This window comes from Amphiprion ocellaris, chromosome 19 (genome assembly GCF_022539595.1).
Source record: "Amphiprion ocellaris isolate individual 3 ecotype Okinawa chromosome 19, ASM2253959v1, whole genome shotgun sequence".
Taxonomy (NCBI): domain Eukaryota; kingdom Metazoa; phylum Chordata; class Actinopteri; family Pomacentridae; genus Amphiprion; species Amphiprion ocellaris.
In genome coordinates this window covers 12,091,366-12,115,255 of record NC_072784.1, presented here as the reverse complement: position 1 = coordinate 12,115,255, position 23,890 = coordinate 12,091,366, and the positions used below count along the sequence as shown (strand labels likewise).

The 23,890-nt window shown below is 37.7% G+C and overlaps 1 protein-coding gene and 1 long non-coding RNA gene across 4 annotated transcripts in view; one reads left to right on the top strand and one right to left on the bottom strand.

The window, feature by feature from the left end:
• Positions 1–7,663: 7,663 nt before the first annotated feature.
• Positions 7,664–23,890, bottom strand: part of LOC129347664 (uncharacterized) — a 47,797-nt gene continuing 31,570 nt past the window's right edge. The window contains exon 3 of the long non-coding RNA XR_008599865.1: positions 7,664–7,802. This is a non-coding gene — a long non-coding RNA (uncharacterized LOC129347664). The remainder of the gene's footprint in view (positions 7,803–23,890) is intronic.
• On the top strand, positions 15,799–20,329 carry LOC111580730 (neurogenic differentiation factor 2-like). 3 transcript variants are annotated; one of them, XM_035956593.2, is made up of 2 exons: positions 15,799–15,932; positions 18,081–20,329. In XM_035956593.2, the coding sequence occupies exon 2, from the start codon at positions 18,088–18,090 to the stop codon at positions 19,156–19,158; it is 1,071 nt and encodes a 356-aa protein (XP_035812486.1). In that variant the 5' UTR covers positions 15,799–15,932; positions 18,081–18,087; the 3' UTR covers positions 19,159–20,329. The 3 variants fall into 3 exon arrangements, with proteins under 3 accessions (XP_035812486.1, XP_023144370.1, XP_023144378.1); XM_023288602.3 differs by lacking the exon at positions 15,799–15,932 and adding an exon at positions 15,946–16,298; XM_023288610.3 differs by lacking the exon at positions 15,799–15,932 and adding an exon at positions 16,351–17,412.

The window sequence follows — 23,890 nt, the reverse complement described above, 5'->3', positions numbered from 1 at the left end:
ATTGTCCTTGTATAATTTTTAAAAATTAGTAAAGTCAAGAAAAATGGACAAATTTACACATCGACTGCAATAAATAAATAAATAAAATAAGCCAAAATTGTCAAAAGCATCCAAATTATATATATCTAGTTTATTTATTTATTTATTTTACAAATGGCAGCTCGTTTTTTTACAGTGTTTGACCCTAAAATTACACTTTTTCCCAGAAAAACAAGAAAAATGTTTTCTGTAATAATAGGGACCAAAAAAAGTCAACAAATTTTTTTACTTGTCATTTTAAAGATTTTATCAGTTTTTTCAATTACAGATAACCAATAAAAATGTAAATCTGACTATAAAATCACACTGTTTTTGCTTAAAATGTTTTAAGTCATCAAAAAATAATTTTTTGACAGATATTTGCTCTTATTCAAATGAAAAATTCAGTTTCTTAAAGACTGAAAAAAGTAAATTGTAACCTTTTTTAAAAAAAATTGTACTTGTTTTGTTAAATTAAAGAAAACATTTGGTAAAATCACAGAAAAACTAAATATGAATTTACATGTTGACTATAAAAAACTAACCAATGTCCAAAATCTGTATTTTTACAAATATTAATTTGCTCTTTGACAGTGTGTGACCATAAAATTCCACTGTTTCTGTCCAAATAAGCAAAAAATACGATTATTTCATAGCTATTTATGAGAAAGAAAAATTCTGTATATAAAGAATTGAAAAATCGGAAATAAATGAACTAAAAATACTGTACAGAGCTCCACCTTTTTGTTAAATTACGGAAATTAAGTACTGACATTAGAGAAAAAAAGTTTATTACTTACAAAATTAAAAAGCAGTCTAAAACTCAGCAAATCAGATAAAAATGCCATTATTTTACAGATATTTGCTGTTATTTTACAGTTTTTCCTAGATTCTTCTCCTTACATATTTACATGTTGACTGATGAAATCAAGGCCAAACTGTATTTTTCAAATAGTAATGTCTTTGCTTTTTACAACTTGACTGTAAAATTAATTCACTATTTTTACTGTATTTACCTCGGCAAAGAAAAATATGAATATTTTACAAATTTTTCTTTTATTTGAAAGAAAAATATATTCTGCATTTTGCGCCCTAAAAATTGTAAATAATATCTTAAAGTTGGAATTATACAGATTTTTTTCCTGTTTTGTTAAATTACAAATAATATTGAGTAAAATCACATAAAAACTAAATATTTATTTATACACTGACAGTAAAAACAAGCCAAAACTTAAAATAATGTCCATATCAAAAATTGTATCTCCACAAAAGGTAATTTACCTTTGTAAGTCATCTAAAAAATGTGACCATTTTTCAGATTTTTGTTCCTATTTTTACGCTTAATTTTTTACAGTTTAACATAAAAAATTAATTGTCCTGGGACCATTCTTGCCAGAAGTGCAGTTTTGTTCCAGGATTATTTTTTTCAGTGCTGATTTATGAGTGACAGTGTGATGCTGTCACCAGTGGCTGTCGGTGTTATCATCTTCACAGAGCAACACTCAGGGTGTTTTTCTGTCAAATACCTGAACTTGATGACAAACAAAAGGGCTAAAAGTTTTTTGTACATTAAAACAAAAGGAGGACCAGTCTGAAATGGGACACTAAGCCTCTCTGCAGGGCACGAAGGTCTAAATGAGGCAGATTGTTGATGGCGACATAAAGTGAACGGAGCTTCGGTGCTATTTTCAGGGCCTCGCTGTTATTTCACTCACATGGCAGAGGGATTTGGACAGTGGAGAGCAGCGGATTTGGCCTCGGGGCAGCGCTGAGCTTTGGCATGAGCCAGAATGAAGGAGATAGTGGTGGTTGATGGGTAGGAGGAGGAAGAGGAGAATAGGTGGCTAGAGGGGCCTCCGGGGCAGAACCAAGAAGGTCAGGGTATGTGTGGTACTGAGACGGTCCAGAAACACATTAAACAAGTGTTTATCCCGCCGGTAACATGCCACAGTGTTATTTATTCAGTTGAAGAGCGGGGGCAGATGAAGGGGGCTGATCTTTCTGCCACAAAGCCACTCCTATCCGGAGAAAAAAACAAACACAAACCAGCTCTGGATGCCTGCAGGTGGAAGCTCATTATTGCATCTCTGCACATGCATGAAGCCTGAACGGTTTGTTAAAAACTAAACACTCAGCCGCTCGCTGCTCGGTTGCATAACTTCTGGGAATTGAGCAATTTTTCAGGAGGAATGTGTAATAAGCTCTGGTGAGCTACAAGCCGCAGAATGCCAGCCTTTAATGAAACCACAGGTTGAGTAATTTCCATCAGCCAATAGAGCGATGATTAATGTGAGGGGGAAGCCTGTTTTTATGAATCAGGAGCCTCTTAAAGGGAATGTAATAAACACAGGTGCACCTCGGCGCCTTTGTTCTCGTCACAACAAATAAGATACAGATTTGAGAGCCGAATATGCCGAACACGTGTTTGGTTTGAGGGCAAGTTGTGATCAGCTGGTGTCAAGACAAAAGGCTGAATATGAGAGAGGAAAGCCTCCTGATCGCATCTCTCAGAGCGGTTTAAAGTGTTTCTGCCACTTTATTAGTCGGCAGCTTTGTAGAACATCTTTCAGGATAAAAACAAGGGGATGCTGGAAACTACACGTTTTGAAAGAATCCAGTGACGCTGGCGACCACATGTGCAAACACAAAGAGGCTAAAACTAGATAAAAACAGACTGGAAGAGGTAGAAAGTCGGTTTCACCTCTGTTGAACCTGTAAATGCACCTTTAGATTGACCTCATGCTGCGTGTTGTGCATCACTGCAACAGACTTTTGAGTCACTTTTCCAAGAAATCCTTCATGCAATCAGCAGTTTTCTTGCTGAATTCATTCCCCAGATGTGTTTTGCTGGTGAGGATACCCATTCTACGTGCTGTTTGTTTAAGATGCGTCGCAAGTTTTGTCAAGAGTGACAGGAAACAGAGGTGGATTGGTGCAGCGAAAGCAGTAATTTGGGCGTTTTACCAACTGTTGTGGTGAACAGGACGTTGAGCCAGAAGGTGAAGCTCTTGATTTACCAGTTGGTCCAAGTTCCAACTCTCATCTATGGTCATGAAGTCTAGGTAATGACCAAAAGACTGAGATTGTGGATACAAGCAAACAAAATGGGATTTTCTCCTCAAGATGGCCGAAACTGTGTAAGGAGACATCCTTTGGAGATTGTCCAGCTAAGGTGGTTCAACGGATTTTTGGAGTCAGAGTTGGTTTAAAAGATTACAACTAAGACATACAAGAAGCCAGTCTAATCTAATGTAAAATGCAACATCATGAAGAATTAGAGCTGCCAAGCTGACAATATTTAACCAGCCTCAGCTGAACACATCTGAAAGTTCTGTTCTTGTCCTTCTTTCTGTACGTTTTGGTCTAAAATGTCTAAATCCATGCCTGAGATAATGAGCAAATCTGCAGAACACAAAGTTCTGATAAGACTTTGTAGCTTTTGTGAGTCTGCTGCTGCTGCACAGTTCTGTACCCGTTTGCTCGTCTTGTTCCTTTGTGCAAAAAAAGTTGCAGATAAAGTTCATGAAATAGATATTTTCTTGGGTTTGCTCTGCATATAGTCCATTCTGTTTTGCTTTCGTTTGTGTAACCGACACCTGGAAGGACAAACCGAGATAAAAACCAAACAGACTGAACAAGCAAAGAAAGCGGAGGATCAGCTGTGATCTGAAACTTCACTATAAGATGAGGCATTTAAAAAAGTGAAAATAACTACAGTTCTCTGGCAGAATAAGACAGGATTAGGTGAGGAATTTATGTGCAAATAAATATAAAATGAGATAAAATAAAGAAAAGCTCAACTGCAGAAAGAGAGAATTAAAGAAAATCAGTGATGGTGATTCAAATTAGTCTCTGAGACAATGCAAACTTGTATTATTAATAATAATAATGATAGTAGATGAGCTAAAAACTGAATGCTTTCACAGTATATTTAGTTTTTACTAAAGGTCAACTGAGAACAGAGACATCGTGCTGCATAATAAATACCGGCTGGATTAGAGCACCAGAAAATCAGATTTAGGGCACCACTAAATCTGATTTTTAAAAAAAAAAAAAAAAAAAAAAAATCCAACCACACATTCTGTTCTTGGGCAAATCCAGCAAAACTCACCCCTCGGGGGGCTTCGACAGGGGCAGCTGGAGTTATGTTGGATTAAAAATTGAAATATGGAGACGCGCTGACAAATGTCAAAGAGATAAAATGCATCAAATGTTGCACTACGAACACCGGCGTCCCTCCTCGTTCATTTTCACTTTTTCATTTATTTATTTTTTGGATTGCTAGAGAGACAATTTGTCAGGTAAGCCGTCCAATCTATGGCAGCGAAGTGTCAGAGCAGCCAGGCGTCATGAAATCCTCGGGCCATCTGTCACGTTAACCAAATTATCGCTGACACACTGACAACAAATCGCTCTAATTGGAAACCGAATGGATGTTTGTCGGTTTATCAACTAATTTGGGCATAAAAGGATCACTAACTTTTCATTTCTGTTCTGTTTTTTTGGGATTCTGAGCCTTTTGAACTGATGTGACCTCTGTTATTTAACAACCTGCAGGGTGGTGTTATGAATTTTTCAATGCATTTTTTTTAATGTCTTAAAAATTACAAAAATAGACAGTAAATGTTTGTGTCTGAAGTAAAATAACCTGAAAAATAAGATCTTTAATAAAAACAGTATTTTAAAAAATTGATTTAAAAATTGATTAAGACTAATATTATTAAAAATGAATTATAATTTACATGCTCATGAAAAAATTAATTAACTAAATAAAATTTAAAAAATGAACAAACAAAGAAAGAAACATACAGGCCAAAACTGGACATAATGTCCACATAATAAAGTCTGTATTTCTTTAATAATGTTTGATTGTAAGATATTTTATTCTAGTTTTTTAAACAGGTTTTTAAATCAGACACAAACATTTAACAGCTATGTTTCATTATTTGAAGAAAATTTACAAGTCTAATGTAAAGAAGCATATATATGGATATATATATATATATATATATATATATATATATATATATATATATATATATATATATATATATATATATATATATATATATATATATATATATATATATATATATATATATGGTCTGTTTTAACAGTCAATATGTATATTACTGTTTTTTGATTTGACTAGATATTATCTGTAATTTAACAAACATGTAACATCTGTTAAAAAAAGGTAATTTATTGTTTTTTAATCCTTAATATACATATTTTTCATCGAAATAACAAAATATCAAAAACCTTTAAAATAACGCTTTTGTTGCTGATTTAAATAAATATTTTTATATTTAAAAAATGTGTAATTATACTTTCCAATGTTACTTTTAAGAAAACCTTTTTTAAATTTTTGTAATACATGAAAATATCAATTAAAACGACAAAAAGTTGAATGTGAATTTACATGTCTAATGTAAAATACCATTTAAAAAAATGACATTTTTAACATTGAAGGTGTCAAATACACAAGATTTATCTGTAAAGATGCTTCTAAACACTCATATTACACTTTATCTCATCTAAAAGCACAATTTTATAGTAGATTCTAGCAATTTGACACTGAATTACTGGTTTTACAGAAGTATTTGACATTTTTATTACTATTTTTTTAACATTAAAACATATAGTGAAATCCACCTGAAATGTGTCTGTTACTGTTAATACCTCTGCTGGTTGTATTTCCTAACTCTGGTTAAACTCTTCTATATGTGGACTCCTCGTGCCTCTATTTTTATTGCACCTCGCTGTGTTTATATGTTACGTTTCAGGCGTGTCATTAAATCAGCGTTTTGGCAGAAGCAAAGGAAAAAGCCTCTGAAGATAGATGGCACTCGCAGGCTGAGAACGCAGAGCGTGATAATAACGCCAGCAGGACACACTGTACTAAATGTGGGATGTTGCACACAAACACACACAACCTGGACAGAATCCAAAGACAGATTGGAGGAAAGAGTGTAACGCTATCTGGGCATCTTCAACCATGTGACAGTCGGTCAGCAGGACAAAAACCTCCCTGTTATGAAAGTCATTCTCAGGAACCTCGGATCCCCTGCAGACGACACCTGACCTGCTGCAGGCCAGATGCATTCTGGGTCTGGATTCTGAATGAAGATTCAAGCATCAAGTAAAATCTAAGTGCGATATGTCATCTACCAGATAATTGTGTCTTTGGTGCAGCCTGATTCTGCAGCTAGTAAAAACATATTTTTTTTTAAAAAGTTTGTTTTTTTTTTTTACATGATTTGCAGCCTTTTTACTTTACAGTTAACATGTAAATTAATATTTTTTCCTGGAATTTTACCAGATATTATCTGTAATTTAAAATCTGTAACAAAAAAACTAATTAAATTTTTCTTTACTATTTTTCAAACATTAATGTACATAATTTAGGTGCTTTTTTTTAATGCCTCAGGAGATATATTTATACGTGTAAAAATAACGAAATGAACTATAAATAATGTTGAATATTGTTGAGACATACAAAACAAACAATCATGTTTAAAACTGCAGAAAAATCTCATTATTAGTTGGGGTTTATTATACAATTTTAATGCAAAATATCTTGTAAAAATGTCAGTTGTGTCAGTATTATGATATTACTCAGCCATACTTACATATAATTTAATGTTTTTTACACATGTAGATATCTTGTATTAGACATTAAAACACCAGAAACTAAAATCTGTGTATTTTAATTGAGAAAGTTATTGTATTTTAATTAAACAGTTACTTTTAATAATTTTACAGTATTTTTTTTTCTCCAGCTGCCAGAATATTGCTGTTTGTTTTACAGTGTAATAAGCTGATAGATTCTCTGGGGATTTACAGACAAACACGATTGTAAAAGGTGAAATATTCCATTAGTTGGGATCACAGAGAGGCTTTGTTCATCGTAAATCTGCTGAACAGAGAAACTCTCACTGGACGTCAATCAACACTGGACTCATCCCACCAGGTCCAGTTATATAACAAACAAGAACACAATGAACAGTCAGATACACCTGCAGGGAAAAACTGAACCTCCCAACAGGTGAGGCTGCAATAAAATGCATGAGCACCACCTGCTGGTCTGAAGCTGCAAGTACAACTTCCTAAAATCCCAGCAAATGGAGAACGTTCTACCAAAACTCAGTAAATGCACAATTGCAATGTGAAAAATCCAATTTTACCTCATTTAATAAACTATTCAACCTGCAAACATTATTATAATTGGACATACAAATGTTGGTAGTCACATCAACTTAATACTGTGCATAATTTAAACTCAAATTTCTGCATTAGTTGGCTTAAAATGAAATTCAAGTTGAGGTAACAAACTGGGTGAGGATGCTTTAATAAAAGAAAAATATAGCAATAAAGTGAAGCTTTACATTTTCACAAACTCTAAGACACAATTTTCAGTCTCATTTTTGTATTTTCTTGTCTCCCTCCTGTCATTTTGTGTTTGTTTTTGCAATTTTTGTGTCACATTTTGATCATTTTATGTTTCTGTAGAACAGTTTTGTCACTTGTGTTGCTTGTTTTTGCCATTTTTCACCTTGCTTTGTCTTTTTGCGTCTCGTTATTGTCATTTTTCCTCCACTATCGATTAAAATATGCCTGAACAATTTCAGACGGTTCATTTAAAATTCTGTTGTGGAGTGTTTATGAGGAAACAAGTGCAGCAGTGGGGAGGTAAAAGGAAATTAAATCAAACAAAAGCTACTTACAGAGTCGGTGAGCAAACACAGGATGGCAGGAAACCAAACAAATGACGACTGGAAGTCCTGAAAAAAAGAGTAAAAGTCCAACTTATAATCAAAACTAACAAATCTGGAGAAAAGCAAAAAACACAAACTAGAAAGAGAATCAAAGGTGAAGAGGTGAAAATAACTGGAGCAGTCAGAAATAGAGCAGGTGAGAGGAGCTTCAGGAGAATAAAACTTCTTGAAATAATAAAGTAGCTCATACAAATTGTTCATTAAGTTTAACACCAATGTGGAAGGTTGCAGAGAAAATAAGAGTTTGCTTCACAAACAGCAGCTTAAAGACCAGCAAAGCCACAAGTGGAGTTGACAGAAGAAGTTCAGTGAGATCAGGAATATATGGATCACTCCAGAATTGGAGGACATTTTACGTCCCACCCATCAAATTCAAATAATCCATGTACAAAATACTAAAACATGCAGTTGTTGTGTAGATGTACTTGTCCTGAGACCAAATCTAAAAATACTAGAAGAAAAGAATGTTTGAAAATATTTTTAAAAATACCAAATAAGTCTGGAGTTCCCAATAAAATGACGTTTTTCTCTTGTCCCACCCCCCTGATGACCAAACTGGATCTGTTTCCCCCAGTGTTGGTAACACCTGTGGACACTTGGAAAATTGTTGCACACGTTTATTTTTTTTCAATCATTGTAAAAGAAATAATCAAATAACTTAACCAAATCTGAGCTTAAAATCGGCATATTTAATCAAAATCACTCCATTCTACATGTCTCATTTTAAACATTTGCCACAATTAAACCGTTTGCTCGAATTAGATTCTTTAAAAAAATTTAAATTCTGCAATCCACTGCACAACTTGCAAGTTACTGGGGCTTTAACTGCTACTAATGGTTACACAGCAAAAATTCTGAAATGTTTTGGTTGAACTACAGGCTGTGTTTATACAGAACAGATAAAAGAGTACAAACTATGTAAAGTCACCATTTTTGCCAGGATTGGTATCTAATCTGGGTACTTGAAAAATGCTGTACATGTTGACTTTTTTCTTATTATTATTATTATTATTGTTATTAGTAGTAGTATTGTTATTATTATTATTATTATTATTAGTAGTAGTAGTAGTAGTAGTAGTAACCCTTCAGTGTAAAAAATGCTCATACATTTTACAGTGAAAAATTGTCAAACCATGACGGTAAAAATCTGCAAACTCTAAGCGTTTGATGGCATTTATATAACACTGAATTACCGTAAATAGGTTAATCAGGAGAAAAGTGTGTTTTTTTAGATTTTTTTCTCTTGAAAAAATACATTTCCTGACTCCTGCACAGTTTTTCATGGAAAAATGCAGTAATATGTGTAACAATACTGTAATTTTTGCATTTAATTCTCGAAAAGAATACAGTTTTTCCCAGTAAAATGTACAGCAGAAATAAATGAACGTTGCTCAGCTGTCTGGTGGTGAAACTGCACTAAATAATGCAAAATCCTACAACATGAAAAAAAAAATGTCTCTCCGGCTTCATGACTTTTCTGTTTAACCCTCCTGTTGTCCTCATTTATGGGCACCAAATAAAAATTGTTTCCTTGTCTGAAAAAATACAAAATTTCTGCAAAAAAATCCCCCAAATTTCTGAAAATTTGCAAAACCTTCAGGTAGAAAATTCCAATAATTCCTGAAAAGTTTCCATTAACAGTTTTATTTTAAAAATCCCCCAAATTTGGCAAGAAAATTCTTATAAATATTTTCCAAAAATGAGTAAAAATCTTGCAAAAAATTCTAAAAATATCTAAAGTGATTACATATATATCAGTAAAACTTCTAATATTTTCTTTAAGGACATTCACAAAAAAATCTACCAAAATCCAGCGAAATTCGCTGGATTTTGGTTGATTTTTTTGTGAATGTTCTTAAGAAACATTTTTAACATTTCTTTTTTTCCACCAAAAAATGTTCCCAAAAATGTTGAAAATGTGGAAATCAGAAGTTTCACTGTGAAAATATATTTTTTCCACATTTTCAAACTTTAAAACAGGTCAATTTTGACCTGCATGACAGCACGAGGGTTAAATAAAGGTGTAGGACTTTAGACTGCAGTTAAAAATGAGCCCACAGTGAGTAAAACTACAACAGTTGTGAGTATTTTCCAGTAGATGGCGGCCTTCTGTCACATTAAACAGGCGGAGGATAAAGGGTTTCCCTAATGGGGGCTGAAATTGAAACTGAGGTGCTCATTTAGAACAAAATTTAAAACCACCGAGGGGCTTTTTATTTCTGATGGACAAATAAATCACTCACTATCACTATCAGGTTTTCTACAACTGAAGATTCCTGCAAAGGTGAGGGTGATTTTTGAACACTTTGATGTGGACAAAGACACAAATGCAAGCATGTTCAGAGAGAGAGGGATTTTCTATATATTTAGGTGAGGGTGTGACACTGGAGATGTAGCAGGTGGAAGACATGGTGCAGGCTGAGACAGAGGAGGACATGATGGCAGTAGGGCAGTGATTTAATTAGCACCCTCTACCCCCTCCAGCCCTTCACTCATAGCATCAATAATGCATGGCCCCTTGTTTCCACTGCCATAATTAATCCTCTCTTACTATAATTAAAAGCCAAAAAATCCCACAAGATGGTTCGGGCTCGGGCCAGGCTGGGAGAGGGGTAGAGGGTTGGCACGGGAATTGATGAGAGAGGGAAAAAAAAAACTCCAGAGGCTTGTGGACAGAATAAAAGACAGACAGGAAGACATGTTGACAGAGAGATCAGGAGTCCAATCAGAGGTGGTGAGGATGAAATGCAGGGAAATGTGACACGAAGTAGATTAAATGACAAAAATGGGCTCCTTTTTTCAATGAAAATGAGGCGAAATCAAGGCAGTTTTTTTTTAAAGGACAGATACTTACAGGAGGCTCCAAGATGAATATTTTATTTTCATTTATTTATTTATTTTATTTTTTTTTTTTTACAGATGTGTGCTATTATTATTTGAAAGAGATACTCTTTACGTTAAGGATGGATTTTTAAAATACTTTTTATTTTACAGATTTTTCCTGTTCTAAATTACAGATAATAACAAGTAAAATCACAGAAAATTATTTTAAATATTTACACAATAAAAGTAAAACACAAAAATAAGTTTTTACAATTAGTACTTTGTTCCTTTACAACATTTGGCTTTAAAATGACACAATTTTCCCGTTAACTTCAAATCAGCAAAAAAATATAAATTTGCAGATGTTATTATTTAGAAGAGAAATTCTTCACATTAAAGATGGAATTTTTAAAAAACAATAATTTTACCCATTATTATAGAAATTTTTCCTGTTTTGGTATTTTTTTTAAACCAAAATTGTCAAACAGAAAATAACTAGTAAAATCACAGAAAAATACATTAAAAAAGTTACACAATAAAAGTATAAAAAAAAGTAATATTTTACATTCTGACTGTAAAAACAAAACAAAAAACACTTCCTACTTCCTTAATTCCCTATTCTGAATAAATTTACTTTTAAGTAGTATTAAATCACTTTCTGCTGTATTTAAATCAATAATAGACATATTATTTTATAGATATTGGCTATTATTTGAAAGACAGATGCTTTAAGGATGGAGTTTTAAAAAATAATTTAACCTGTTACCTGAAAGATAATTTTTTTATTTTTATTTTTTTTTACCTGTTATTTGACAGTTTTTTTTTTCCTGTTTTGGTAAATCGCAGATACTAAAGAAAATGACAGAAAAAAATTTAAGAAAAATTTACACAATAAACTTTTTATGATGACCATAAATAAAACTGTATAAAACTTTAAATAATGTTGAATATTTTTTCAAATGTTCTTTAAAAACATTAGGCTGTAAAATGGCACAATTTTTACATTATTTAAATCAGCAAAAAATTTTAATTTACAGATATTTGCCATTATTTGAAACAGGCAGAAAAAAAGGAAAAAGTAATATTTTACATGTTGACTGTAAAAGAAAAAAACAAGCCAACACTCCCTAATTTACTTCACAATTTAGATTAATCTTTTTTAAGCATTATTAAATCCCCTGGTTTTTTTTTAATGAGTAGTATATAAATATATTATTTTAAAATTGTCCTTGTTTTGGTAAATACTAATAACTAGTAAAATCAAACTATTTTTTTTAATTTACACAATTAATTTTTATGATGACCATGCATAAAGCAGGAAATATACTTTAAATAATGCTTAATATTTTTTATAAATAGTACTTTAAAGTTATACTATTCTCATTCTTTAAATCAGCAAAAAAAAAATTTACATATCTTTGCCATTATTTGAAAGAAAAATAGGTTCATAAAAAAAGCCAACATTGCTAATATAATTTGAAATTTTGAAGTATTATTATTAAATCATCTTTTACTGTATTTAAATCAGTGATATATATCATTTTACAGTTATTTGCCTTTCTTTGAAAAATGGTAAATAAGAAGAAAAATTTTTTTAAAAAAGTAATTCTTTTACAGATAATTAAATTGCACTGTTTTGACATCTGAAATTTATTGCTTTTTTCACAATTTTTACACATCACAGTTTTCCACCCCAATCTAGTCTTGCATCCTTGCTGTCAGATTTGTACTTTTATTTATTTATTTTGATAGATTTGTTTTACAAGGTGTTTTTTTTTTTCCTCAGCCGGAGCCAGAACGAGGAGGGAGAAGGTGGAGCTTCCTGATGCTGCAATTAGGACCACACTGTCTGGGCGAGCAAACGGGAATGAATATTTCAGTCCGGAGATCTCGGTGGGCACCTATACGTGGCAAGGGCCTGGCACACCTTCCAGGATTATTCACATGCCACAATTATCGCATCAGTATCGTAAACGCTGCCAACTGTTATGCTCATTGTACTATTGAGTATAAATATGCATCAGTGTGCGGCTCCGGGTTTTTACTCTTTTTTTTTCCCTGAAAATGGGAGCATCCAGGCTTGGAAAGGTGCCAGAGAGAGGCACAGTTGGCGGAGCAGAGGTCACTCCTCCACCTCTGGGTTTTTTTTTTCATACCTTTCAGCATTTTCCTGAAACCTCTCCCTCCTCTTCTTCTTCCTCTTCTCGTGGTACAGTAGCAGCTCCCACCGGTTCATTGTGGATGCAGCAGCCCTCCTCCTGCCCCCCATCTCCACTTGATTTATCGCCCTAAAATACCACTGCACTAATTAGTCAAGTAATTAATTAATAGGCATTTGCATTTGTGCATATGCAATTAGGGGGCTGGAGAGAGGAGAGTGCAGATGGGGTCCGGGAGTCTGGTGGAGGGGGTGGAGGGGTTGGATGCTTGTATTTCATATTTTGTGCCAGCAGAAGTTTCTTCCAGAAAGACGAGGAGTGAAGTGCAGGTCGTCACCTTGCGTGTCTGGAAGCAGGCTGGGAGGAAGATAAAGGTGGGGAGGTGACTTTCAGAGACATCCGAGGGGGAAACCAGTGATGGAGGGTTTGATGTCTTAAAGGGAAAGGAGGGTTTTTTTTAAATAACAATAATGATAGTAATAGTAAAGCACAGCAGGTGGTCCTTGCTTAAGACTAATCCGAGTACAAACCGCAAGCAAAGTCAAGTTAAACAACATGATTCCAAACAAGCTCTCCAGCCCTCCCTATAACTGGAGCCCCTCTGCTGACATTTATTTTGGCAAGGTGACCTGAAGGTCGTTGGGGACTTGTTGAGATTTGGCCGGAGCCGGACGCCTCCTGCAACAAACACACAGTCTGGTTCCGGGTTGGTTCTCTGCCAGCTGATCCCAGAAGGGACATTTAGTGGATGCGGCGGCGGTGACCTCCTGCGGTGACCTCTAGCAGGCTCGGGAGGTGCGATCCGGATCCCAAGGACGCGAGGATGAGCCTCTATCAGCTCTTTCTGGGCCTCCGGGTCTTCGCTCCCTGCAGCCTCTTTGTGCCAACTTGGACTCTGCTGGTCATCGAGCTCATTTCTCCCACATTAACTCCACTAATGCCTCCTAAATAGAGAGATCTCACAATGCAGCGAATCAGGATGTTGCTGCTGCTGGTGGCATCTCCAAAGCAACCTCCTGCTTCCTGCTCGTTTTTCATCCATCCCCGGTGAGATGTGCACACCTGGGTCTCTCCTGAAACACCAGCAAACATTCAGACACAGCAGCCAGCGAACGTTGCACGAAGAAGCGACATTTATATTTTGATTTATTTGCAGTTCTGGCAACTGGGTCTGCTGCTGTTGTTGCTGCTTTTGTTGTTGTTGTTGTTGTGGGAGAGCAGAGTCAGAACAAATCACAATTGGTTTCGCTTCTTTCTGAATACATCGAAGCATAACTTGATCCAATTAGGTAAATAAATAAACAATATGCCTTCTGTTCCACGGCCTTAATGCACTTATAATGCAGCCCCATCCCCCCCATCGACGCCCACTCACAGCGGTGCTGGTTTTCAGGGTAAACCAGACCATTACACCCAGTTTACACACTGAACTGGTGCGTTTTTATAATAGGCTTTATGCCGTGTTATAGTATTATCTGCTCACACTGATGAACCTGCATGGGAGGTGGGGGTTTAAAGGGATAATTGATTGTTTGATTATCTGTTATTTGTCACTTAATGTAAATTATATTTTCAGCTGCTTCACTATGATCCTGACGAGCACTGCACTGTAAAAAAATGAACATATTTTACATGAGGTGCAAAGTCACACTGTATTTTTGTGTTTCATTTTATTTAAACGTTCGCGTATTTCGAAGATTGTGGATTCTGTAAAATTATCGATTTTTACTAACCAAACTGTAAAATAAAGAACATTTTTTAAATAATTGACTGCAATTTTACAGGTTTTTCTTTTTTGGTTGAATTTCCCAATAATAATCAGTGAAACCACAGGGAAAAAAAAGGATTAACTTACATGTTGACAGTAAAAAATAAAAACACTCCCTAATTTAACTCCCAATTTTTAACCAGTTTTATTTTTTGTATTTTATTCATTTAAACCAAATATATATGTTATTTAGCATGTTTGTTGTGATTTGAAAGAGAAATTCTTTACATTAAGGATGGAATTTTTAAAAACTTATTTTACAGATTTCCCCAGTTTCATTGAATTACCAAAATACTAAAACTGCAGAAAAAGTAAAAGCAAAAACTTAATATTTTACATGCTGTTAAAAAAACACATCCAAATTTAATTCACAATTGTGATTAAAAAATGTACTTTTAAAAAACATTATTAAATTACTTTCTACTGTATGTAAATCAATACTATATATATTATTTTTTGTGTATATCGTGTCATTTTACAGCCAAATATTGCAAAAGAACATTTTATATATATATATATATATATATATATATATATATATATGTGCTGTAAAATGACACAATTTTCACATTATTTGAATCAGCAAAAAAATATTAATTTACAGATATTTGTAATTATTTGAAAGAAAAAAATAGGCTTATTAATAACTAAAAATGGTAAATATGCAGAAAAAAATTAAAAGTAATATTTTACATGGTGACTGGAAAAAAATGTCCACATCAATTTAAAAAAATTTATTAAAAACTAATTTATCTTTGACAGATAATTAAATCACACTGTTTTGACATATGACATATATTTCCTGTTTTTTTTCACCATTTTTACACTTTTTGAAAGTTTTTTGAAGGTTGGATTTTCCATTCCAACCTTTTCTTCCATCCTTGCTGTCAGATATTGATCTTTTTTGACAGATTTGTTTTACAGTGTGATAAATGATCATTTAATGCAGATGTAATATTTTTAGACGCTTATCCTACTCCACTTTTCTCCCCCCTTAGATTTACTACAAAACTCACCCGTTTGACTGGGGGTAAAAGTCATGTCTTGAAGCAGCAGCTCAGGTCAACAATGATGAGTTTTGTTGTTCCTCCATTTTATTTCCTCCCTCTCTCTTCTGTTTTTTCCTCCTTTTTTTCTGGCTGTGTGAGCGCTAGCGCGGTGACAGATGGCGGAGCCCTCCTCCTCCTCCTCCACCACCACCACCACCACCACCTCCACCTCCTCCTTCACTCTCCCTCTCTCTCTTTCTCTCCGTGTGTCTCTCTCTTTCCCCCGGGAGGCCAAATCTCTCCGAATGCGGGCGCATGTCAATCACCGGGCTCTCATGTGATGGCTCTTGCCGGTGACGTGCCAGCCATATGGGCGCTGGCATCACAGCCTTAGCTGGTATGTAACCCCGTCCCCGGTAGCTCACGGTTGCCACACACACTCACACACACACACATGCACGAGGCACACATGCATGCACTCGCTCAGTCGCTCGCACATATACACAAACCGACGCGCCAAGACGCACAAGCTCCGGTTCTTTTCGCGCACTAGGGAGCGGAGCAGCACCGAGCATCATCAGCATCAGCAGCATCAGCAGCAGCCTCCCGCACCTCCACGCTGACGGACGGAGAGCGGAGCACGTTTGGGTCCCTGAAGATGGTGTGAAACTCGAGCGCGTCTCTTTTTTTTATTTTTTATTTTTGTTTTTTTTCTTCTTCTTCTTCTTGTGCCTCACATCCCCTGCGAAGAGCCCGAGCCGAGGTAAGTTCCTGCTCTTAAAAAAAAAAAAAGAGAGAAAAAACACACAAAAAAGAAACAAAAAAAGGCAGGAGATTCAATGTGTTTTACGCACGGATCGGTTATATTTTCGTGCGTAAAGGGGGCATTTTTTGGCACGAATCCATATGGAAATTCACTGTGACTTTTTTCCCCTCTTTCTTGTATCGATCCAGATCATGTCGCCTCATTGACACACGTTTAAACAACACGTATCATTTCCGTGTTTGTCAGTTTATCGGATTTGTCTCGTGCAAAACGGCTCCTCTCCCGTCCTTCAACTTCTGACACCAAAATCTACCTGGATTATCAAAGCTAAGATCAGATAACAAGTCAGAAAACGAAGGCATCCGAGACTCCACTCGTGCAGGATCCTGTGCACGGAGGCTGTAAATAGATCATATCGGACACTAATTTGATTTTACACATTCCTGCGTCTGGACCTCGAATCTGCACAAGACAATGAGAAAATGAGAATCTCTGCGGAGGATTTTTGGTTTTTTTTGGTCTCGATTTGGGCTCTGCTGCGAAGGACGTCCTCGGGCTTTTAAACGGGAGATTTATTGACGATTTTGTCGATGATTTGCACGTTCAGTCTCGGAGCAAACGGAAGGGTGGGACAGCGCCATTGGCTGTGACAGCAGGCGCTCTGCAGCCTGATTTATCTCTGTTTGTCCACTTTTATCTCCATCAATCCATCCTCGAATTAACGGGGCTGAGATTTTCTTTTTATATATTTAACGAGGGCTAAAAGGACACAAGCTTCTCCAATTTGAAAGAAAAGTGCCCAGAAATGGTGCACCCGTGCATACTGAATTAGGTGTGAAATGTATTTCGTGTAAAGCTGCATGCTCTGGTAATTGTTGTGTTTTTTTTTTCTCGCTTCTAATTGAGCAAACCTCCTGAGCCTGAGATTTAAAAACTAGATTTCGCCCCTGGCACACCCCCAGAGATAATTAACCAACCATCACTGCCTATCTAAGACCGAGCAAGTGTGTCTGCTGCTGTAAGAATAGCTGTAAAGGAGGCTTTTTATTCAGTCACATCTCGGATTCCTTTTTATTCTCTGATGGGACGAATCGAGTGGATTCATTTTCAGGTGATAGTTGTTCTGTTCTGTGTTTTTAATTGTATTATTCAATTAGTCTAGCTGATTTAGCCTTAAAAAGTTAGGTTTCTTTGCAATGTTTCCAAAAATTTCTTCGCTAATTCGTCGATTTCCACATAAATAACACTGCCCTCCATTTGAGATTTGTGTTTTGGTTTAATAATGGAAAGGACTTTAAAAGCTGCGTTTAAAGACTATCGATTAAATAAAAATAAAAAACAACGACCCCCCTTTTCTTGCACGGCTCAGAGGTGCGCGGTGCCCCGGTGTGGATGAATAGTGCTGGAATGCAGCCAGGAGCTCATATATATATGGGCGTCAGGAGGAGCGAAAGTGGGGGCCCCCATGGGACCTGTAATGTGGCCCCTGCCGCTGGGACCCGCTGCGAGAGGACGCGACAGGGCACACGGATGACAGCAGGGAATTAAATGGGGATCCGTCTGGCTGCAGCCCAGCGAGAAGCTTGGAGGGGAACGATTCCTGCGCCTAGAATTTTACGCGTTTTGTCCTTTGGGGCAAAAACAATGAATTGGTTTGGAGCTTTAAACAAACGTGTGACGATTCTGCAGGGTGTTTACGGAGAAATGCGCTTAAGTGAGTGGTTTTTTTCCCATCTGCACCAATTAGGGCCTAATTCTACCCCTTTTCTGTCCCCGCAGAGCCACGATGTTGACTCGGCTGTTCAGTGACCCCTCGCTGCTTCCAGACGTCCAGAAGTACTCCGCCTGGGCGGAGGACAGCGACAGCGAGGAACCCAAGCTCAAAGACGAAGAGCAGGACCCGCAGGACGACATGGAGGCCTCCAAGCTGCGCGGAGGCAGCCGGACTCACTCCGAGCACGCCGGAGAGGACGACGAGGACGACGAGGTGGAGGAGGAGGACGACGGCGAGGACACGGAGGGCGACAGGCCCAAGAAGAGGGGCCCCAAGAAGCGCAAAATGACGCAGGCCCGTGTCGAGCGCTCCAAGATGCGGCGGGTTAAGGCCAACGCTCGGGAGCGGACCCGCATGCACGACCTGAACTCTGCGCTCGACAATCTGCGTAAAGTGGTGCCGTGCTACTCCAAAACGCAAAAACTGTCCAAAATCGAGACGCTGCGTTTGGCCAAGAACTATATCTGGGCGCTGTCGGAGATTCTGCGCTCCGGCAAAAGGCCCGACCTGGTGTCGTACGTGCAGACGCTGTGCAAGGGGCTCTCCCAGCCCACCACCAACCTGGTGGCCGGCTGCCTGCAGCTCAACTCCCGCAACTTCCTCACCGAGCAGCAGTGCCAGGAGGGCGGCAGGTACGGCTCCGGCTCCTTCTCCATGCACTCGTACCCGTACCAGTGCGCGCGTCTGTCCAGCCCCCACTGCCAGCCGGGCTCGAACTCGCACCCGCTGAGGACGCACGGCTACTGCTCGGCCTACGACTCTCTGTACGGCGGCAGCGGCTCCCCGGAGTACAACAGCCCCGAGTACGAGGGGCCCCTCAGCCCGCCGCTGTGCATCAACGGCAACTTTTCCCTGAAGCACCAGGGCTCCGCGTCCCCCGACACCGAGAAAGGGTACCACTATTCTATGCATTATTCCGGCCTGCCTGGCTCCAGACCCGCCGGGGCCCACAATCTGGTGTTTGGCTCCTCGGGGTCCCGGAGCGGCATTCACTCGGAAAACGTCCTGCCTTACCACGACATGCACTTACACCACGACCGGGCCCCGGTGTACGACGAACTCAACGCGTTTTTTCACAACTGAAGCCCGTCGTGGGTGCGTCCCTCCCTGCCCGTCTTTGCAATCAAACAATCTCTCCACGGCACTCCTGCTTTCTGGACCGGATTTAGGCATCCTGGAAGAATCTCTCACTCGTTGTCATTAGTGTGTTTTTATTCCTTTTCATTTCTCTCAAATGTGCTTCAGTCGGGGATGTGGTGGAGGATAAATCCACCCAAAATCTGATTTTACGCAACAGAATTCATCCGTAAGAAGGAATCAGATCTGTGACGGGAATATAAAGTGTTCATATTTTATTTTGAATGCGTGATTTGTGTTTGTATTTTGGTGGTTGTTTGCATTTTAAAGGCTGGAAAGTCAAAGTTTATTCGCCACTACATCTCTGGCTGCAGCTGAAATGACATCCGGCTGATGCACGTCGACATTTTACGCGAGATTTTTTTAAAGTGGGGAAACAATGAAATCAATGAAATCTGAAGGGGAAAATGCAGGAAATAAAACGAGTTGGGTTGTTTTCGTTGCTTTTTTCCCCCTTTGGTTCTCCAGCAAATCAATCGTTTCGCATCTATGCAAAACCCAACGAGCCCACAGAACGAAGCAGAGAGGCCCACGAACACGCCGTTTGTCTCATTAGCACTGTTGCTGCTGCACGCACGGGTGCGCGCAGACACACACACACACGCACACACACACACGCACACACACACACACACACACACACACACACACACACACACACACACACACACACACACACACACACACACACACACTTAAATCAACACACATGTAGTCTGACAGTGGGTTGGCCAAGATGTTCAACTTCTAAAAGAAAAAGAATTCATGAAATTCACTGAAATCAGACATTTTTTTCTGTTGATTTTTTTACTCCTATTTATTCTTCTAATTGAGTCATTGCACTGTATTTTGATTTTTAAATTTTTTTGGTTCAATCTTTTTATTTATTTATTTATTTGCAATCTGCTATGATGAATCAGTTGATTATTATTATTATTGCACGTATTTATTGTGTTGTTTTTTTGTAATTACTGTTAATAGTCTGGAAATGAAGGGAACCCTGTGTTGCTGAGCATTGTTTTGTTTTCTTTTTTGTTTTTTTTCATAAAATTCAAGACTTTCAACTTTGTATTCAACCAACTGTGTGGTAAAACTAATAAAATGACGATAAACGAGACTGTGCAACTTGATTTTTTTTCCCCTCCAACTCTTCACTTCCACTTTCATGCACCATGTGCACACTTTACATCGAACTGAGGTGAATTTATGGAGGATAACTGCAGAAAAACGCAGCTTGCATGGCTGTTTGTGCACACTGAGTATGCGCAGGCCTGGTGCCACAACCTGCAGGAGTTCCTCGGAGCCTCGGGGCCTGTATCTTATAAAATAGGACAGTGGGGAGAGAGAGCAGAGCTGCCATCCAAAATGGTGCCAAAGAGCTCAAAAATTCGTCAAAGCAGCCTTTAAATAAATGCACACAATGGTCGGATTTGACCTCAACAGATGTGCTGTGGACATTTGGATTTAACGAGAATCCAGCAGCTGATTAGAGCCTGGACACCTTACAGGAAAAACACACATTAAACGGTGCTAAGTGCTGCGTTCAAGGTCATAGGGGCGGTAATGGTGCTCGTGGTGGACGTGGGGGGTCTCCTTCGTGTATTCTTCGCTGAGATATGAGGAAGAATTCAGCTTCAGCACCGCGGAGAGCTCCGGCTCCTGCAGTTTTTAGATTTTAATGCAAAAATAATGAGCTTTAAAAGCTGCTTAATGCACCTCAGGAGTTAAATTTAGATCCAATCCCAACATGACAAACACATTCTGCAGGTTATTTTGGGGCCACACTGGATTTAACATCACCAAGACTTCAAATAAAACACACCTTTAGTGATTTAGTGCATTTTTTTCGATGCCTTGGACGCACATTAGTGGAAATCTTTTATCTTTTTCTTAATACTGTGAGGAAAATGAGGAAGTTTGCAGGACTGACACGAAAAAATGCAAATTATTTCACACCTTTCTCTGACTTTCCTCCACATATAAATGATGATTCCTTCAAACAAGGTCACGTCTTGCAACTTTAAAGTCACATCTCATATTTACGAAGCACATTTTTAAGAGTCTACATACTGCAACATGAATATGTTATTTTTAGACAAATGAACTAAACTGAATGTACCACACTCGTATGTGATTCATTTATAAGCTTTCTTAAATATACATAATTGTGTTTTCGAAGAATCTCGTGTCCACACACTGCGACGCACACATGGTGCCGGGGGCAGCCGTTGCCACCCCGGCTGGGTTTGGAGCGCTGCCCCGGGACCCATATGTTCCCCAAAATGTCCTGGGTGCTCTCTGCTGTCAGGACACCGCAGGCTGAGCGACATCAATACCAGTATCGATACCTGCAGCAGCTTAAATCAACTTACTTGAAATAAAAGTGAGGTTTTTGGCGCAGGGAGGCGTCAATTTGGAGAAATATGACATAAAAAACGCCATTTTAAAAGGGGAAAAGCAGAAAAGGAAGATTTTTTCGGGAGCAACTGATTAAATTATTTGCTATTAATTCGCTGTCAGTCATCAGTGCTTCTTCCAAAAGCTTGTGTGTAGGAATTTAATCGTTTAATATATGCAAGGTTCAAAGTTAGGATGAAAACGAGGGACGAGGGAATGCAGCAAAACGCTTGTGTAAATAATTATTTTGAATTAGGTTCTTTAAAAAAATAAAATTAAACACAATTAAAAAGTAAGTTAAAGCAAATATCTGGGTAATTTTAACCAATAGATTAAAGGTTTTCTTTAATTAACATTGAATTATAATTTAAAAATCAGCCTGTAGCATGTTTGGAACGAAAAAAAATCAAGCTATTAATGTCTCTAAAATAAGAAACGGAACAGATTTGTTAATAAAAATAATTAAAATGTGTAGAAAAAGGTTGAAAAATCTCGCAGGTTTATGTTGCAGCAGGTTTTGATTTTGTAAAGCAGAAAACAAATAGGATATTTTGTAGATCGTGGAGGGACTTTTGTCTGCGTAAAATATTTAAATGGGGCGTAATCGGTGGAGAAAATCGGATTTCGTGTATATTAAATCTAACACTAAAGCTTTATAATACGCACAGCCTGTTCAGTGTGACTACAGCAACGAGTGTCCCTTTTGGGAATCAAACCACAGGTGAAACTCCTGCTGGTTTTAAGGAGGTTACACTCTTTGCGTTACTTTTAGGCCCCATATATTCTATTTGGCTGCATCAGCAAAGAAAAAAAAAGAAGCTGCATGAATTTCTGGAGGAGCCAAAATCCCAAAAAATAAATAAATAAATAAAAATAAAAAAAAGTGAAGCCAGCCAGCAGTGGGAGAGGGCATCTATCAAAATACTCCGCCACCTCTTCCTCCACAGTCCGGTGAGAGGGAGGCTGGCAGGCTGGCGGAGGAGAACCGTGCCAAGTCCCTTAATGTTCCCCAGCAGCAGCACCGGGAGCTCCGGAGAGGACAACCCGGCGTGCGCGCCACTGTGCCAGTTCACCGGGCCAAAGTGGCACTGCTGGGAGGAGTCGATGTTTCTTTCCTAATTTTTGCAGCATCTGTTCATTATCCAGGACGTTTAAAAACGAGAGCGCTCATCCCGAGTAACCCTCCGCCACACACACACACACGCACACACACACACACACACACGGACTCACAAACACACACAACAGCAGTGAGGCTTGTTTTTTTTGTGTGAAGAGTTTGGCCCCATGAATATGCAGATACTCCTCTCTAATGTTATGTTCCTGCACTGAAAGGAGGCTGTGTTGCATCCTCGGAATTTAGTTGTTAACACTCCTGAGCTACACGTGGTAACCTTGCAGCACATTAGCGTGATGCTGCACACACACACAAACACACACGGTTTGTAAAGAAAGCCAGATTTTTCAAGGTTTTGCGTTAAAGTTTGCACAAAAAATAGCTTTAAAATGACTTGAATTATTCCTGCAGTGGAATCATTTATGGCCTCTGCATATGTGAGTGTGTGTGAGATCCATAAGAGAAAATTCAGACATATTTCATTATGAATACACATTTTCTTTTAGAAAATACCAAATTGAGATTACGTGTTGCATTGGAGATAATACAAATATAAAGAAACTCGCAGGTTCTGCAGGAAAATGTGAGTAAATCCCTTGGGTTTTTTTGCACATTCCCACAATTCATTTTTCTTTTGTGTGTGTGATTTAATCTTTTTTTTCTTTTTAACAAATAAAAGTCTGACAAACTTGCATTTGCAGCCAGTCTGACTTAAAAAAAAAAAAAAAAAAAAAAACTTCCAGTGACACTCTGTGCTCCACTCAGGATGAAAAGTGAGTGAATGAATCTCGCTGTTTAAATTATCATGTTCATGCCCACTCGTTTTCTCACTCAACTTGGTGGAAGGAGGGGAAAAAATTGTCCGACATAACAGTCAATAGTGCGATTATCGAAATGTCACAAGTACTATGGTGTGAATTCCAATTAGCTAAAATAATAACCGGGTGCTTTTTAATTTTTTGTATTTTTGCAAATATGCACACGAGATGATGAGACGCAGAGAATTTACGCAGAGAAGGATAATCTGGAGATTGTGCGCATTTGCAATCTGTCAGTGATTAAAAACTAAATATGAAGCGATGCAGCTCAAACATTTTCAATAATTTATGTGCACAAAAAAACGTATGAATTGTTGACTTCTCTGGCACCTGGAGGTTAGAAATG

Bases quoted from the DNA above. Each gene is read 5' to 3' on its own strand.
- LOC111580730 (XM_035956593.2), top strand. From the start codon at position 18,088: ATGTTGACTCGGCTGTTCAGTGACCCCTCGCTGCTTCCAGACGTCCAG.